The 20,252-nt window shown below is 46.0% G+C and overlaps 1 protein-coding gene across 1 annotated transcript in view; it reads right to left on the bottom strand.

Annotated features, from left to right (window-relative positions):
- LOC311231519 (noelin-2-like) overlaps positions 1-20,252 on the bottom strand; it is a gene marked incomplete at both ends in the record, with an annotated part of 163,496 nt that overhangs the window by 90,720 nt on the left and 52,524 nt on the right. The window contains one exon of the mRNA XM_084318131.1: positions 8,141-8,296. Within this exon, the coding sequence (XP_084174257.1) occupies positions 8,141-8,296 (156 nt within the window). The remainder of the gene's footprint in view (positions 1-8,140; positions 8,297-20,252) is intronic.

Below are 20,252 nucleotides of genomic sequence, written 5' to 3'. Positions count from 1 at the left end.
AGACGTACATGTGTGCGTACATGTTTGTGTGTATGTTTGTGTGTATATGGGGGGCGGGGGGTATACATTGTAGAGCAAGTGTGTGAGAGAGATAGTTTGTTTGTGTGTGAACATGCTTGGGCAAATGTGTATTTGTGTGTGTGGATGTATGTGTGTGGATGTATGTGCCTGAATGCGTGTGCTTGTTGAATCAATACATGAAAGTGCCCTCTTTCATTCACACAGTAAAATACCCCATAAAGAAACAGAATATGAGCACTTATGTACTGTACATTATGGATGTTAATGTTTGTTCCTAGGCAACATGTAAGGGGCATCTTGTTTTTCATGTGCATTTTCTTTAGGATTCTGACTATATGTTCACCACAAAATGTATCACACCTGTTGCTGAGTTTAAAACCTTGATCTACAACCTTTGTCAATCAAGTTGTATGTGTTTTAATTGTTATCCTTGCTTTTTGCCTCGTCTTATTGTCTTATTGTTATGATTTTATGTTTGTTTTGCTCATGTCTATGAGCACTTGACGTGACTGTAAATGAGGGAAACCTCAGTTGCCTTTCAAGTTTAAATAAAGGTTTGAAATGAAAATATTGAGTTGCTTTGATAAGATAAGATAAAAATAAGATAAGATAAGATAAGACAAGGTAAGATATTCCTTTAATGATCCCCTTGGGGAAATTAATCACCACCATTCCTTTCAGAACCACACACCACCATATATACACTGTCCTTTCAGAACCACACACCACCATGTCTACGCTGTCCTTTCAGCACCACCACATCACCATGTGTACGCTGTCCTTTCAGAACCACACACCACCATGTGTACGCTGTCCTTTCAGCACCACCACACCATATATACGCTGTCCTTTCAGAACCACCACACCACCATGTGTACGCTGTCCTTTCAGAACCACACACCACCATATATACACTGTCCTTTCAGAACCACACACCACCATGTATACACTGTCCTTTCAGCACCACACACCACCATGTGTACGCTGTCCTTTCAGCACCACACACCACCATGTGTATGCTGTCCTTTCAGCACCACACACCACCATGTATACACTGTCCTTTCAGCACCACACACCACCATGTATACACTGTCCTCTCAGCACCACACACCACCATGTGTACGCTGTCCTTTCAGCACCACACACCACCATGTGTACGCTGTCCTTTCAGCACCACCACATCACCATGTCTACGCTGTCCTTTCAGAACCACCACATCACCATGTCTACGCTGTCCTTTCAGAACCACACACCATCATATATACGCTGTCCTTTCAGAACCACACACCACCATATCTACGCTGTCCTTTCAGCACCACCACACCACCATATATACACTGTCCTTTCAGCACCACCACACCACCATGTCTACGCTGTCCTTTCAGAACCACACACCACCATATATACACTGTGCTTTCAGAACCACACACCACCATGTCTACGCTGTCCTTTCAGCACCACACACCATATATACGCTGTCCTTTCAGCACCACAACATCACCATGTCTACACTGTCCTTTCAGCACCACCACACCACCATGTGTACGCTGTCCTTTCAGCACCACCACATCACCATATATATATACACTGTCCTTTCAGCACCACCACACCACCATGTGTACGCTGTCCTTTCAGAACCACACACCACCATATATACACTGTCCTTTCAGAACCACACACCACCATATATACACTGTCCTTTCAGCACCACCACACCACCATGTGTACGCTGTCCTTTCAGCACCACCACACCACCATGTGTACACTGTCCTTTCAGCACCACACACCACCATATATACACTGTCCTTTCAGCACCACCACACCACCATGTGTACGCTGTCCTTTCAGCACCACCACACCACCATGTGTACACTGTCCTTTCAGCACCACCACATCACCATGTGTACGCTGTCCTTTCAGAACCACCACACCACCATATATATGCTGTCCTTTCAGAACCACCACATCACCATGTGTACGAATGTACACGTGCACTTGCACACTCTCCTATTTGGAAAACAGTACATTGATCATTTGGAATAGGCTATTTTGGAAAACAGTAACATAACATTTTGAATAGCCCATTTAAAAAAAAAACTCTTTGATTACTACTTTCACTGTCTAGTCTACACAGAGAACCCATGGACAGCCTGTCATTTAGTTGAGGCATCTTAACCTTCCTACACAAGTACCATGGCAACAGATACTGCAGAATTCAGAGTGCAGAAATACTGCAGCCTTGCTGGGCATTTTTAATAAAATACATTAACCCTTTCACTGCCGCACTACCAAAACGGTTAACCCTTTCACTGCGACAATACACAGAAGGTTAACCCTTTCACTGCCACACAACAGCCGGTTAACCTGTTCCACCCGACGGGACCGGTACCGGTCCCAAAATGGCATCTGGTCATAAATCAATATTTTTCAGAGTGTTGCATACATTTTGCGATATTAATATCAAACATTTCAAGTATTAACATCACTAACATGTCACAAAAGCATGTAGAATGTATATTATCATCAATATGTTAGTTTAGCAATAGGTTAAAAGTGCCTTTAGATAGATTAAACTTTTCGATTTTATGAAGTCTAGTCGCGAGGGCGACCATTTTTTAACCGTGGGAATTGTAGTCTTTTTGCGGCCATTTTGTAGAGGGGATGCATACAGTAGCTGGCGATCAGCATTGGAATTTCCCCGAACTACACTTCCTGGAAGATTATATGGTGTTCAAGGTTCAGAGCTCTGTATGAATTATTTCAATAACTGTTATTATTCGGGATAATAAGCCACAAAAGGTAACGTTTTTGACAACTTTTAAAACGCAGTCGGGCATTTGAAAGATAATATATGTATATATATATAAATGTGCGAATTGGCTATAATAAGGTAATTTATAAGCATCATATTCTATATTCTATAATAATATTTCAAATTGCATTGGTCCGGATGGGAGAATTCAGTACTGTATCTACAGAACCTTCGGTTTAATCATCTTCCCTTTATTAATTTCCGTCGATTTTTTTTACACATGATCTCAAGAGGGTACTGAACGAGATCAGTGGCAGTCTTTTAAGTTTGGTCATTATTATCATGGTGTTATTCACTGTCAAAGATGCAAAGAAAAATCATAATTCATATTCTCCTTTGTTTCATCACAATTTAAGCAAGCCTAGTTAGACACAATATTTCTGACACTGTGAATACATTCCCTGAGGTCCATAGATGTCAGAATAGAATATGCAAATGGCCTTGAAGAAGTGGAGCAATATTCCATTTACCTAGGTATATAATTTAGGCAAAAATATTCCACGGGCAAATCCTGTAATTAATTAGATTAATTATTTTAATCGCTTGACAGCACTAGTCCTTGAGCAAGACACTTAACCCCTAATTGCTCCCGATGTGCAGGTTGGCACCTTGCATGGTTGCCTCCGCCGTCGGTGTGTGAATGTGTGCAGTGAATGGGTAAATATGTGAGGAAAAATGTGTAAAGCGCTTTGGATAAAAGCACTATATAAATGCAGCCATTTACCATTTACCAGCAGTCTGCCAGCAGTCTTTCCTACACACTGCAGTCACCGTCTCCATGTTACTTGACATATAAAATATATCATTATATAAACTTTTATTCCATTTAGATTTTATGTGTATGTGTATATATATATATATATATATATATATATATATATATATATATATATATATATATATATATATATATATATATATATATATATATATATATACACACACACACACGCACATATATATATATATATATATATATATATATATATATATATATATATATATATATATATATATTAGGGCTGTCAGTTCATTGCGTTAATTAGATTAATTAATTACAAATTACGTTATGAAAATTAACTCAAAATGTATTACAAAAAAAGTTAATTTTTATTTTTATATATAATATTTTTTTTGTATCTCATTCATTCCATAAGAACGTAGAATACACATTTACAGACTTTTTTTTTTTAAATGGTCCATTTGCATGTTCTTGGTATCTGATTCTAGGGACATCTATGAATCTCAGGGAATGTATTCCCAGTGTCAGAAATACTGTGGGCTAGACCCACAAAGAATGGATTGCACGGTGCAAGTTGCACCCTTACTTAAATGGGGGACCCTGATGTAAACAAGACGAAAGTCTTTCTCTGGTCTGCATCCACTTAACAATTGTGTGTATTGAGCCATACTGTATTGTACCCATTCTGCAATCTGTTAATAACATTTTCATTCAATCAATCAATCTGCGCGGTGATAGATTGAATGAAAATTTTATTTTGAGTAAATTGTAATGAACCAAATGAGAATATCAATACATTTTTTTTTATCTTTGACTGTGAATAACACCATGCTCAAATTGACTAGACCTGAAAAATCTAAGCAAATTAATAGATGGAAGATGGTTAAACAGAAGGTTTTGTAGATACAGTACTGAATGCTGCCATGCTATTTGAAATATGATTATAGAATATAGAATATCAGGCATAAAATGGTTATGCGATTAATTAGATTAATTAATTACAAATCCTATAATTAATTAGATAAATTTTTTTAATCGCCTGACAGCACTAATATATATATATACAGGGGGCGAAACTAGAGCCCGCGAAGCGCCATTGGCGATCAGTTTTTTTTACGTTTGGCGACTCCCACTGAGAGGTCTGCCCGCCGTGTGGCGGGCAATCAAATAGTCATGTGAAAACCGAAAATCATGATCCAATTCTGAGCGGAGTTCTCACTCGCTGTCTCAGCACAGACACGCAGCGCATTGCTGCTCCTACCCCTCCCGCACCTGTTTCTGTATGCTGCTGCATGTAAACAGAGGCTATTGCCTCGGACAGTCACCGTGACTGACGTTAGTCTAGTCAGAGGGACCTCCGTGAGCTAATGTTAGCTACTGTTACAAAATGACCCAGTCAACTATTCACTTTTAGTTTAATACATGAGGCATTGTGTAACGTTATCCAGCCGGCTAGCTACTGATAGCTCCCGACATCAACAACTGCTCCAGCAAGTGTCCAGTGCATAATACCTCCGTTGGCTAGGTAGCTCATGTTAGCCCACGTTAGCTCACTAGTCACTACGAAATGTCCCAGTAAACTAAATAGTTCAGAGGCGTTGTCCCAACGCCATCCAGCAGTAGCTACAGATAGCTCCTGACATCAATGTCCTACAACATGCGTATTCGAGCCCCTGGCTTACATCGCATGAGGGCTGCTGAATAGGGACTAGCTGCAGCGCAGGAGAATCCTTTCATGCTGAATGTAGAGTTTAGGGGCCAGCTGCAGCGTCGGAGAATCCTTGCTGGAGCTGGAGGCCACTCGAGTATACACACAGACAGTGGAGCTGTTTGCAGACAGCGAGGTGGCGATGTCTCGCAGATAATACAACTACAAGTATGATTATATAATATATATATTTTATTAAAAAAAAAGAAATTTATATAAAATAATAATTATTATTTTTTTAATCAAAAAAAAGTTGGCAGGTAAGAAATATGCTTGCCATCTACCCGCCACTGGCCGGTGAGTCAAAAAGTTAATTTCGTGCCCTGTATATATATATACACCTACACATCAAATCTAAATCTAATCTAAAATTGTGTACATATTTGTGTGTACATATTTCTTTTAGATTTGTATTTCAGGCTTGTCTCTGCAAAACTCTTTATATGACTCTCATATCCCGTAAAGGAAAAGTATACTTAAGTATATTTTCTGATTATACTTGAAACTGAACTTTGCTTACCAAAATTGTACACTTTTAATATGTTTACTAAGGTATGTTTGGTAAACATCTCAGTCATCATATGTTACTAAACATGCTTTGAATTGGTACATGAAAGCGCTTAAGAAGTACCAAAAATACATTGCAAGTATGCTCTCAGAAAGGTACAAGACACTTCTAACACAATATATATATATAGACTATATATGTATTATTTTTTTTCTTTTCTCCCATCCTCCATTTTTTGTCATTATGTCAATTCCCTTCCTGGTCGTTCCTACTGACAGTCTGAGCGCGTGGGTGTAGAAAACCACACGCCTCCTCCGATACATGTGGAGTCGCCAGCTGCTTCTTTTCACCTGACTGTGAGGAGTTTCACTGGCAGAAAGTAACACGTGCGGAGGTTCACGCGATCTCCCCCAGATCCTCTCCCTGCTGAACAGGCACCCCGACCAACCAGCAGAAGTCGCTACTGCAACGACCAGGACTCACCGACCCTCACCGACTTCCCACCCCCGCGAACTCTGACAATTGTGTTCGTAGGGATGACTGACCAAACTGGAGGTATCGATGACACTGGGATTTAAACTCAGGTCTGTAAGTGCTTACACCTCTACACTACCCAGCCGCACCCTAAAGATATACTTTTCTTTTTTATTTTATTTTTTACTTTTTCTCCTCCTGTTTTTCTTTTTTTTATTGATCTTTTTCCCCCTCCTTTTTCCTCCGATTTTCTCCCATCCCAATGTTAGTCGTTATGCCAATTCCCAATCCCCTTCCTGGTCGCTGCGCACTTACCCCCCACAGTCGGTCTGGGAGAGTGGAGGCTATCACGTGCTTCCTCCGACACACGTCTAGCCAATCAACCGCTTCTTTTCACCTGGCAGCACGGACTCTCACTGAGAGGGTGTAACGTGTGGAAGGATCACACTACCCCCCTTAGATCCTATCCGCGCTGAGCAGGCGCCCCGACCGAACTGTAGGAGTCGCTGTTTACAACGACCCGGACCCACCCCGCCAGCTTTTCCCACCCTCTAATACAGCCAATTGTATTAGTGTGAACGGCCAGCCAAGCTGGTGACAACGCCGGAGCTGTGAGCTGGATTCGAACATGCGAATCCAGCGTCTCCGGTGTTGGTGACGAACGCAATCTCCGCTACGCCACTTGACCGCCTTCTCCTCCTGTTTTTCTGTGTTTTTCTCCCATCCCAATTTAGTCGTGCCAATTCCCCCCTCCCCTTCCTGGTCGTTGCTCGCATGTGCCCCCCACTGGTCGGTCTAGGGAGGGTTGATAGATACTATTGCATGTCCCCTCCAATACATGCGGAGTCAGCCAGCCACTTATTTTACTTACTTTCTAAAAGCTCTGTGGATGTATTGCTTAATTTTTTTTTTTTAAAGGTTACTCTACATACAAACGTTATCTATGGCACCTTTATTCCCTGAAGCAAACACAGTACACTGTGTGACTTTCTACCGGCAGTACGCTTGGGCAATATGGGAAGAATATGAATATGGAAATTATGAAAAGGACTTTTCTTCTAATCAATATGTTACCATGGTTACCGGTTTCACTTGGCATATTTACGTCAAGATATTTGCTTAGGTAAGGACAAACCCACGCAGTCTAGTCCAACTGAAGGTCATCACGTGATGTATAAAACTGGAACTGTAATGTTAATTCAATCGTTTTGTAAGAAATCTGACTCAATATGTACACAAATCAAAGTCCTTCTGTGGGTAAAACTCTGCTTGCGTCTCCAGACCACGCTGTGCATCTTTCTGCCAGAGACTTCAGGGGCTTTCTGGGTGAGAGCACAGTCGGGTTGGTTATGTCACCTTGTCTGATCCAGACTGTCCCTGGAGGCGTCCATGAAGCCATGTGCCAAGCAATGTGTGTGTGTGTGTGTGTGTGTGTGTGTGTGTGTGTGTGTGTGTGTGTGTGTGTGTGTGTGTGTGTGTGTGTGTGTGTGTGTGTGTGTGTACGTGTACGTGTGTGTGTGTGTGTGTGTGTGTGTGTGTGTGTGTGTGTGTGTGTGTGTCTGCAGGGTGGCAGTCAAAGAGTGGGGTTTCGCTACATAAGTCTGTGTGTACGTGTGTGTGTGTTTGCATGTACGTGTGTGTGTGTGTGTGTGTGTGTGTGTGTGTGTGTGTGTGTGTGTGTGTGTGTGTGTGTGTGTGTGTGTGTGTGTGTGTGTGTGTGTGTGTGTGTGTGTGTGTATGCGTGTGTGTGTGTGTGTGTGTGTGTGTGTGTGTGTGTGTGTGTGTGTGTGTGTGTGTGTGTGTGTGTGTGTGTGTGTGTGTGTGTGTGTGTGTGTGTGTGTGTGTGTGTGTGTGTGTGTGTGTGTGTGTGTGTACCTGCAGGCCCTTGGGGGTCAGAGAGCGGGGGTTTGCCACGTATGTCTGCATGCGTCCGTCCACTCCCCTCAGCAGGGGCTCCGTGTCTCTGACGTACTGCAGGTCCCTGGAGGTCCTCAGGTCCACCACCTCCATGGACTGAGACACGTTCTGGACCTGACATACACACACACAAGTCAAGTCAAGTCAAGTCAGCTTTATTTGTATAGCACATTTACAAATGACTAGAAGCCAAACCAAAGTGCTTCACATGATAAAAACTAGGGATGTCCGATATTATCGGCCGATATCGGCATTAAAATGTGATATCGGAAAATATCGGTATCGGTTTTCAAATTTTTTATTAATTTTTTTACATTTCTATAACCTTTATTTACCCAGGCAAGCAAGTAAGAACAAATTCTGATTTTATTTATTGTCAAAAGTATGCATAATGTTATGTTAATTCCACAACAAGAGATATGTAATGTTAATTACCTGAAATTATAAAAAAAATTGGGGGGGGGAAACCTGCATATATCGGTATCGGTTGATATCGGTTGATATCGGTATCGGAAATTAAGAGTTGGACAATATCGGTATATCGGTATCGGTAAAAAAGCCAATATCGAGCATCCCTAATAAAAACACATACAATGCAGTAACAAGTAAAAATACACTAAAATTACAGAAAAAGGGTATTGTACATTTAAGAAAGCAAGAATATAAAAGAGACAAGAAAATTAGATAAAAAGTCCAGAGTAACAGCGGAAGTCATATACAAGTGGCAGGCTAACTCTGGTCAAAGGCCATGGGGAAAAGTGGTGTGTTTTGAGCAGGGATTTAAAAACCTCTAGGCTCTGGGCAGATCTTATGTGGGGGGGGGGGGGGGGGGGGGCTGTTCCAGAGCCGGGGGGCAGCAGCAGCGAAGGCTCTATCTCCCCTGGTTTTGAGCCTGGTCCTAGGCACCTCCAGCAGCAGCTGGTCAGCAGACCTTAGGGCTCTGGATGGGGTGTGGTGGTGCAGGAGCTCAGCTAAGTACAGTGGAGCCAGCCCGTGTAGTGCTTTAAAAACGGTCAGTAATCGTTTAAAATCGATACGGAAACGGACGGGGAGCCAGTGGAGTGAAGCCAGGACTGGTGTGATGTGGTCACGTTTCCTGGTACCAGTGAGAAGACGGGCAGCCGCATTTTGTACCAGTTGCAGGCGACGGAGCAGCGACTGGTCAATGCCAACGTACAACGCATTGCAGTAATCCAGCCGGGTCGAAATGAAGGCATGGATCACCCACTCCAGATCCTTCTGGGAGAGGTATGGTTTGGTCTTGGCCAGGAATCTGAGGTGGAAAAAGCTGGTGTTAACCACCGAGCTAACCTGTTTATCAAATTAAAAATGTCTGTCAAAGATTACTCCAAGGTTTCTGACAGAGGAGTGGATATTTGAGCCCAGGGGGCCTCTAGGGCATTGACAGTAGGGTCAACCGAATCGTTACTAAATAAAATGAACTCTGTTTTGCGCTCATTTAAGTTGAGAACATTTGCACTCATCCATGTTGTTATGTCAGCCAGGCAATCTAGCAGTGGCTGTAGTGTAACCTTGCCTTTTGATTTTAGGGGTAAATAGATCTGCACATCATCGGCAAAGCAGTGGAAGGACATGTTGTGCTTCGCAATGATTGAGCCTAAGGGCAACATGTATAATACAAAAAAAGGATGGGGCCCAGTATCAACCCCTGGGGCACCCCACAGGTAAGAGGGCCCGCTGAAGAGAAGAGTTCTCCTAGCTGTACTGAGAAGCTCCGGCCAGTCAGGTAGGACTTGAACCAGCTTAGTACACACACACACACACACACACACACACACACACACACACACACACACACACACACACACACACACACACACACACACACACACACACACACACACACACACACACACACACACACACACACACACACACACACACACACACACACACACACACACACACACACACACACACACACACACACCCTACCTCTGTTTTTTATATAACCCTTGTGTCTTGTTAGGTAACTGACAGAGTTGGCACTTCAGTGCATGAAAAGATTGCATCATGTTCAAGGTCATAAAAAACTTAATTTGTAATATTTCGTTCCAATAATTTTTTTATGAATACCACTATGAACCTAACTCAACATATCTATCAAAGATTCCAAAGATTTCCGAATTGTAACCCCTTATATTCCCGTTTGTGTTAGGGTTAGGGTTAGGGTTGGGGTTAGGGTTAGGGTTGGGGTTGGGGTTGGGGTTGGGGTTAGGGTTAGGGTTAGGGTTAGCTTAGGGGACTGTTCTCCAACACTGAGCAAGTGTTGGGGCGGGCACGGGCACAGGGATGAGATTTTACCTTCTAATCTTTAATTTAAAACATGATCACAAACCTCCCTACCTCAGTATGTACTGTAACTGTTTTTAATTTAAAACATGAACACAACCCTCCCTACCTCAGTATGTAACTGTTTTTAATTGGATCTTTCCTTGTTTTCGTCTCTCTTCTCTCCTGTGTTTTCGTCCTAATTATGCAAATGCATTTCATCCCTTTTATATATGTATTCTGAACCTTTTCTATTTGTAATCTCACCGGCATTGCACATGAGGGTAAAACCTCGATGTCCTTTTGGAGAATAAATAAAGCTTCGGACCAGTCTCTCCTCCCTAGTTGAGTGATTTATCAAAGGGCACCAGGGAGGCGCAGGGCACAGGGGCGGCCTGTCTCACACATCGTTTCTCTGGACGACCTTGGGCTGAAAATCCCTATATATTTCCCCATCCTGTCACCTATAGGCAGGTGATGCAGAGACACTGGTCCTTAAAGAGGACATGCTGTGTGTATTTTAAACTATACAACGTCCTTAAAAAGAGGACATGTTGTGTGTCTTTTAAACAGTTTTATACAACTTCCTTAACACTTTCAGTGCTATCTATCTAGGTCGTCCTCGGACGGGCCCTCCATCGGTGCTTCCAGTCATCCCGATCCTCCATGCATCTGGCTAGCTCGCCGGTGCATTCTGTTCCCGCATCTCTCCTGAGTACGTCCACGTAGGTTAATGTGGGACGTCCTCGTGATCGATGCCCGTGTGTGTTGGTTCCCACAGCACAAGTTTGCTGGTTGGCATCTCATGGTGTCTCTGGCAGTGACCTGCCAGCCTCATTCTCCTGACTGCCACTTTATCGCTCACCTTTAGCACCCCCCCATACAAGTTTGCATTAGTGACATGCTCATCCCTGTTGATGTTGAGCACCACACGCATCATTCTGGTGTAGCACCCATCCAAGGACTTCTGCAGGGTGGGCTTCAAGGTCCAGCATTCACTGCCATACAAAAGTGCTGTTCACGGATAAACACGTTTCTGACGCCCAACGGTTGAGTGCCAATCACTGATTAACACGTTTCTGGATCGTTATTTCTTTTATTCGCTATTTCCATTGATAATTCATCGGGGCAGCCTGTGCAGGCTGTCCTGAATGGGTCTGAGATAGCAAACGTCCAATACCGCCGCCTAACGCCTTGCGGCCGCTATTGCACATCCTTGGATTCTCTCTGGCTCAGCCTGTATGTTGATCTAACAAATCCAGTCCGGGTTTTCCTACTCGGGCAGTAGCACCGTTTATAACACATGGATTGGGGAGAATCAAGCGCCGTGGATTCATGTACTTTCGTGGATTATCTTGGCAACACGATCGAGATCAATACTTGGAATGGCGATCAGATAATTGGATTATTCATTTTGCAGTACATCCTAGTCAAGGTAAGTGCTATATGTTATCAATCTTGCGTTGATCCGAGCATGCCTTTATTGTGATCCGTGTGTGTCCTTTAATGTTACTCCACAATGTATGCCGTTGGTGCCGATCGAAGCATTAACCCCCCCCCACCCTTTCATGCATGCATGATGAAACATAATACCGATAATCTAGCGTTGATTTCAGATTGATTGTTGATCCAAGCAAGGAATGGCACGCTTCCTAGTGAAATGCAATAAAACGCAGTTTAGCGGCGTTTCCTGGGATTACACAGAATTACTCTAAAACTATACTCATATTCACCACGGTATAAAACGGGAATGTATTAATGAAAAAATTATCTGTTTTTTGCATCTTGACCGGAAGAAACAATCGATGACAATTGACTATATTATTAAATCTATAGCTATAATATTTAATATAGTTTTAGCACTGCAAACACTGGCATGTACCCCATTTCATTACAACTCTGGCACACACGGCCATACGCCCACAGCAACCTCTGGCGCCCAATGTGTTAAAGAGGACATCAGAAGATCTTATTGAGTCATGGTGTCCTACTTTACCAACCCTACCATCAAAGGTCTTATTGAGTCATGGTGTCCTGCTTTACCAACCCTGTGCCACCAGCTGGCCAGTCGGTCTGTTGTTATTCCATCATTTATTTTCTTTGTTGACAAAACCCGGCCCATACTACACTTATAGACCTAACCTACCTTTAAGAATAAAAAAATATATATAAAATGGATTATATCAATATCGTGCTGTCTGAATACTGAAAGTATTCAAGATTCAAGAGATTCAAGATATTTATTTGTCATATGCACAGTTAAACAGACAGGTACACTGTACAATTAAATTCTCGCTTTGCTAGTCCCTCCTTCACACAGAATCACAAAATGAAAAAGTGAATCACTTAAACTAGAATGAAAAATATTAAGAAGAGAACTACAATAAAATAAAGAGCCTTAAAAAGATAAAGTATAAAGATAAGGCACAGGTGACAGAGTAACAGTATACTGTGGTAGAAGGACATAAAGTGCACTATGCACTGTTGCAAATATTGCAAATAATGGTAGTATTGCCTTTGTAGCAAAAGAAAGTTGTATTTACTGCAGTTGAATTCTAATAATCCATGCACAAAAACTATACTTTTTTCCAGCGAATCTCTTAGTTGCAAGATTGCGTATTCAAAATGATCACTTTGTCAAAACAAGAAGAGACAATACAGGTTTGTTTGGAGAGACTCCAGGTCTAAATATACGTGTAGTTAATTATTTCCCAGCACCTCTTTCTTCCCTTGGTGTTTAACACATCATTATTTATGGTAGGTGTAGCAACACACCATATTTCTTTATCAATAATTTCCTTCTGTGGCCGTCTACCTCACACCGTCTACACAACAACTTGGACACACTGGGCAGTATATCAGGTAAGGAAAGCAGAGCTAATTGATGAATCAAAGTGGATTCATTGCTTGTGTTCCTCTTGTGACGTCCCATTCATCTGAGGCCTTCAAACCCTGGACAAACTGCACTGAGTACACGTGTTGTTTTCTCCCCAGCAGCCTAAATATCTGCCAACTCCATACAAAGACTAACCCTAAATAACATGTCAGACTGTCAAATCCATACAAAGACTAACCCTAAATAACATGTCAGACTGCCAACTCCATACAAAGACTAACCCTAAATAACATGTCAGACTGTCAAATCCATACAAAGACTAACCCTAAATAACATGTCAGACTGTCAAATCCATACAAAGACTAACCCTAAATAACATGTCAGGCTGTCAAATCCATACAAAGACTAACCCTAAATAACATGTCAGACTGTCAAATCCATACAAAGACTAACCCTAAATAACATGTCAGACTGTCAAATCCATACAAAGACTAACCCTAAATAACATGTCAGGCTGTCAAATCCATACAAAGACTAACCCTAAATAACATGTCAGATCTGCCCCATCCATTTCTCCATGTTGCGAACATGTATTCCTTCTCTGGCAACATGGCGTCCTGCCATCCGCGCTGCTCACTGGCCGTGGCTTGATTAGTAACACCTGTTGTTTGTTTACCAACACCCGCTCTATACGCCTACCAAGATGGCCGAGAAGCGACGCCCTGGAAGGCACGCTGCTGTATTTCAAACGTCAAGCTTTTTGCTCGATCGTCCATAAAAAGTCAAAGAAGGAGGACTAGGTTACAGAAAAACAAAACAAGGCACTTTGACTTTTTTTTTTAATTATTATCTTTTTCCCCCTCCTTTTTTCCGATTTTTCTCCCATCCCACTGTTAGTCGTTATGCCAATTCCCAACCCCCTTCCTGGTTGTTGCGCACCCCCCCCACCCCCCCCCCTACTGTTGGTCCGGGAGGCCGGAGACTGTCACATGTTTTCCTCCGACACATGTGCAGCCAGCCTGGCAGCGCAGATTCTCACCGGGAGAGTGTAACGTGTTGTTACGGTTTGTATAGCGACCCCAATAGCACGACACAGACAGGTAATCAGAGTTAGCCAAAGCAAGGGCATTATTTATTTAATACAAAAAAGCAACACTCAGCCTTTAAGGGTGTAAAAACATCAAACGTCCATGAACACAAAAAAGGAGGCACTGTGCCTTTAACGGGCGAACAGGCTGGGAAAAAAGAAACAGGGATCTTCTTCGTCCCTACACCGAGTAGGGCTCTGCGGCTCTGCAGCTCTGCCAAGGAATCTTCTTCCTCCCGACCAGACGCTGCCGACGGGCAACGCAGCACACAGGGGGTCCGAGGGGAACGGGATGAGAACACGGCATCCTCCCGTGGAATAATAGGGAGCGATGGCGAGCCTCACCCCAGGAACCAGGACCACGAAGAGGGAGTTGGGAAGTAGCCGGCTTGACGTCTGGAGTGGGAACACTGGAATCCTCCCGTGGAGTAGTAGAGAGCGAAGGCGGTGTCCCACTCCAGGAAAACGGTGACAGGTGGTGACGGGGGGCACGTCGTCTCACGCCGGAGACGCGGCAGTAGAACACAGGGGTTCCGAGGGGAACGGGGTGAGAACACGGCCATCCTCCCGTGGAGTAATAGGGAGCAATGGCGAGCCTCACCCCAGGAACGGGGATCATGAAGAGGGAGCTGGGAAATAGCCGGCTCGACGTCTGGAGTGGGAACACTGGAATCCTCCCGTGGAGTAATAGAGAGCTAAGACGGTGTCCCACTCCAGGAAACAGCGACAGGTGGTGATGGGTGGCACGACGTCTCACGCCGGAGACGCGGCAGTTGATGGTAGCAACAAGAACGACCCGACCAGGAGTGGAGGGGAGTCTGCAATACTAGTACTCTCCCGAGCTGATCGCAAACTCCCATCAGGTGCGTGAAGGAGAAAAACGGCACGCCCCCTCGTTGGGCTGCGTGCAGGATTCCTCACAGTACCCCTCCCCCCACGGGAGCCACCCGGCGACCAGCCAGGCCCGCAGGGGCGGGAATGCAGGAGAAAAAAAAATCTCAGAAAGGCAGGGAACTGACCCTGCTAGCTGAAAGACAGTCCCAGCTGTGGGGAGGCTACACATGGGGTTAGCCTGCAGGGGCTGTCTCACATACACTGTCTGTGCCGGCTGGGGTTGTCGACTGGTCGGGTCGTACTGTTACGGTTTGTATAGCGACCCCAATAGCAAGACACAGACAGGTAATCAGAGTTAGCCAAAGCAAGGGCATTATTTATTTAATACAAAAAAAAGTGGCACTTAGCCTTTAAGGGGGTAAAAACATCAAACGTCCATGAACACAAAAAAAAGGCGGCACTGTGCCTTTAACGGGGCGAACAGGCTGGGAAAAAAGAAACAGGGATCCTCTTCGTCCCTACACCGGGTAGGGCTCTGCGGCTCTGCAGCTCTGCCAAGGAATCTTCTTCCTCCCGACCAGACGCTGCCCACGGGCAACGCAGCACACAGGGGGTCCGAGGGGAACGGGGTGAGAACACGGCATCCTACCGTGGAGTAATAGGGAGCGATGGCGAGCCTCACCCCAGGAACCAGGACCACGAAGAGGGAGTTGGGAAGTAGCCGGCTTGGCGTCTGGAGTGGGAACACTGGAATCCTCCCGTGGAGTAATAGAGAGCGAAGGCGGTGTCCCACTCCAGGAAACGGCGACAGGTGGTGATGGCTGGCATAACGTCTCACGCCGGAGACGCGGCAGTTGAAGGTAGCAACAAGAACGACCCGACAAGGAGTGGAGGGGAGTCTGCAATACAAGTACTCTCCCGAGCTGATCGCAAACTCCCAACAGGTGCGTGAAGGCGAAAAACGGCACGCCCCCTCGTTGGGCTGCGTGCAGGATTCCTCACACGTGTGGAAGGTCACACTACCTTTCTCCAGATCCTACCCTCGCTGTGCAGGCGCCCCGACCGAACTGTAGGGGTCGCTGTCCACAGCGCCCAGGACCCACCCACGGCTCCCCTCCCCCTAACTCAGCCAAACGAGTTAGTATAGCGATCAGCCCAAGCCAAGGCAATGCTGACTCTCCGGGAGTCGAGACCGCAGCCTCTTGCATTGGTGACGAGCACAATCTCCGCTACGCCACCTGACCGCCCACTTTGACTTTTTAAAGGAACACCAAGAACGATACCAATTTCCCTTCTGTGCTTCAAGTAGAAAGCTATCACTCTACACACCACCCTCCTCTCCACCCAACAGACCCAACACCACCTCCTCTCCACCCAACAGACCCAACACCACCTCCTCTCCACCCACTCTCAACACCACCTCCTCTTCACCCAACAGACCCAACACCACCTCCTCTCCACCCAACAGACCCAACACCACCTCCTCTCCACCCAACAGACCCAACACCACCTCCTCTCCACCCACTCTCCACCCAACACCACCCTCCTCTCCACCCACTCTATACACCACCCTCCTCTCCACCCACTCTATACGACACCCTCCTCTCCACCCACTCTATACACATTTACATTTACATTTACATTTAGTCATTTAGCTGACGCTTTTATCCAAAGCGACTTACAAGTTCTGTGCGACAAGACAGCAAGAAGGGTATAACTCTATCAGCTGAGTAACAATGTTCATCAAAGTGTTGCGTGTTACAGTGTAGGTTAGTTTATTAGGACAAGTGCATGACATTAAGGTTAGTCGGGGTTAGATTTTTTTTTTTTTTTTTTTTATCATTTCAGATAATGGTTGAAGAAGTGAGTCTTTAGTCGACGGCGAAAGATTGGACGGGATTCGGCTGTCCTAACTGGGATGGGTAGTTCATTCCACCATTGTGGGGCAAGGACTGAGAATAGGCGGCTTCTCTTTGATGACCCTCCGGGAGCTTGGATAGGAGTAGATCTGAGGCGGCCAGAAGATGCAGAGCGTAGGGGTCTTGAGGGTGTGTAGTTAGAGACCATTGACCGGAGGTAGGCGGGAGCGGTTCCCTTTGCCGCACGGTATGCTAGGTCGAGGGCCTTGAAGCGGATACGTGCAGCAATGGGGAGCCAGTGCAGGTCCCTAAGAAGTGGGGTGACATGGGCCGACTTCGGTAGGTTTGAGATCAGGCGGGCCGCTGCGTTTTGAATGAGTTGAAGAGGCTTGGTGGCAGTGGCCGGGAGGCCAGCTAGCAGTGCGTTGCAGTAGTCGAGGCGGGAGATGACTGTTGATTGGACGAGGAGTTGGGTGGCTTCTTTTGTCAGGAAGGGGCGTATCCTTCTGACGTTGCTCAGGAGGAATCTGCAGGTTCTGGTTGTCGCTGCGATGTGAGCAGAGAAGTTCAGCTGGTCGTCGAGGACAACACCAAGGTTCTTGGCGGTCGGCGACGCGGTCACAGCTGCATTCTCGACTGTGATGGAGAGGTCGGTCAGGGGGGAGGATTTGGCCGGCAGGTGGAGCAATTCTGTTTTGCTTAGGTTCAGTTTGAGGTGGTTGGTCGTCATCCAGGCGGAGATGTCGGACAGACAGGCCGAGATCCGCTCAGAGACGTGGATATCTGAGGGAGGGAAGGAGAGGAAGAGTTGAGTATCATCGGCATAACAATGATATGAGAAGCCATGAGACGTGATAATGTTACCCAGTGATTTAGTGTAGAGGGAGAAGAGAAGGGGTCCTAGGACCGAGCCCTGGGGGACACCCGTCCGGAGGGGGCGGGTGGCCGACAGAGTCCCTCTCCATGACACTTGGTAGGAGCGGTCATTGAGGTATGATGTCAGCCATGTCAGCGCAGATCCAGCCACTCCCATTCCTGCGAGGGCCGCGAGGAGGATCTGATGGTTGACTGTGTCGAAGGCTGCAGATAGGTCTAGGAGAATCAGGACAGAGGAGAGGCCTTTCGCTTTTGCTAAGTGAAGTGCCTCTGTGACCGCAATGAGGGCCGTTTCTGTGGAGTGGCCAGTCCGGAAGCCAGACTGATTGGGGTCTAGGAGGTCATTCTGTAAGAGATAAGCAGTAAGTTGGTTGGATACACCACCTCCTCTCCACCCACTCTCCACCCAACACCACCCTCCTCTCCACCCACTCTATACACCACCCTCCTCTCCACCCACTCTATACGACACCCTCCTCTCCACCCACTCTACACACCACCCTCCTCTCCACCCACTCTACACACCACCCTCCTCTCCACCCACTCTATACACCACCCTCCTCTCCACCCACTCTATACACCACCCTCCTCTCCACCCACTCTATACACCACCCTCCTCTCCACCCACTCTATACACCACCCTCCTCTCCACCCACTCTACACACCACCCTCCTCTCCACCCACTCTACACACCACCCTCCTCTCCACCCACTCTACACATCACCCTCCTCTCCACCCACAACACCACCTCCTCTCCACCCACTCTACACACCACCCTCCTCTCCACCCACTCTACACACCACCCTCCTCTCCACCCACTCTACACATCACCCTCCTCTCCACCCACTCTACACACCACCCTCCTCTCCACCCACAACACCACCTCCTCTCCACCCACTCTACACACCACCCTCCTCTCCACCCACAACACCACCTCCTCTCCACCCACTCTACACACCACCCTCCTCTCCACCCACAACACCACCTCCTCTCCACCCACTCTCAACACCACCTCCTCTCCACCCAACAGACCCAACACCACCTCCTCTCCACCCACTCTCAACACCACCTCCTCTCCACCCACTCTATACATCACCCTCCTCTCCACCCACTCTCAACACCACCTCCTCTCCACCCAAAACCACCTCCTCTCCACCCACTCTATACACCACCTCCTCTCCACCCAACAGACCCAACACCACCCTCCTCTCCACCCACTCTATACACCACCTCCTCTCCACTCAACAGACCCAACACCACCCTCCTCTCCACCCACTCTACAGCCGGTCCAGAACTACCAGCGTCAACAGAGAAGCCGTTCCACGTTTGTTCTAATCCACTGCTATGACCCCCTCCCCCCTTACCCCCCTCACCCCCCCCCCCCTTCAGAATGCAAATCACTTCCACATCAAATGCAAAACTCAGCATAAATAAGAACTTTTATGGCAATGACCCAGATAGCAGGATTGATAAACAATCTGACAAGTAATTATACACAAACAAATACCCACACAAACACACACACACACACACAAACACGCACACACACCAATCTCCGCTGTGACACATGCTGATAGAGCTGGAAGGGAGCAAGGAGATCAGACCACAACACACACACACACATACACACAAGCATGCATAAACACATATGTGCACACGCGCAAACACGCATGCACTCACTCACTCACTCACTCACTCACACACACACACACACAGTCACACACACACACACACACACAGTCACACACACACACACACACACACACACACACACACACACACACACACACACACACACACACACACACACACACACACACACACACACACACACACACACACACACACACACACACACACACACACACACACACACACACACACACACACACACACACACACACACACACACACACACACACACACACACACACACACACACAACACACACACACACACACACACACACACACACACACACACACACACACACACACACACACACACACACACACACACACACACACACACACACACACACACACACACACACACACACACACTGAATTCATTAGAATCTGTAATCCCAGCCAGGCACCTCACAACAGAGATTGGCACAGAAATAGAGAGAAGGTGAGTGAAAGACAGAGGGAGAGAAAAGGTGAGAGAACGACAGAGAGATAGAGAGAGAGAGAGAGAGAGAGAGAGAGAGAGAGAGAGAGAGAGAGAGAGAGAGAGAGAGAGAGAGAGAGAGAGAGAGAGAGAGAGAGAGAGAGAGAAGAGAGA

The sequence above is a fragment of the Notolepis coatsorum genome, assembly GCF_963971535.1.
Source record: "Notolepis coatsorum genome assembly, chromosome: 7".
NCBI lineage: Eukaryota > Metazoa > Chordata > Actinopteri > Aulopiformes > Paralepididae > Notolepis > Notolepis coatsorum.
This window is presented reverse-complemented; position numbering and strand designations above follow the sequence as displayed.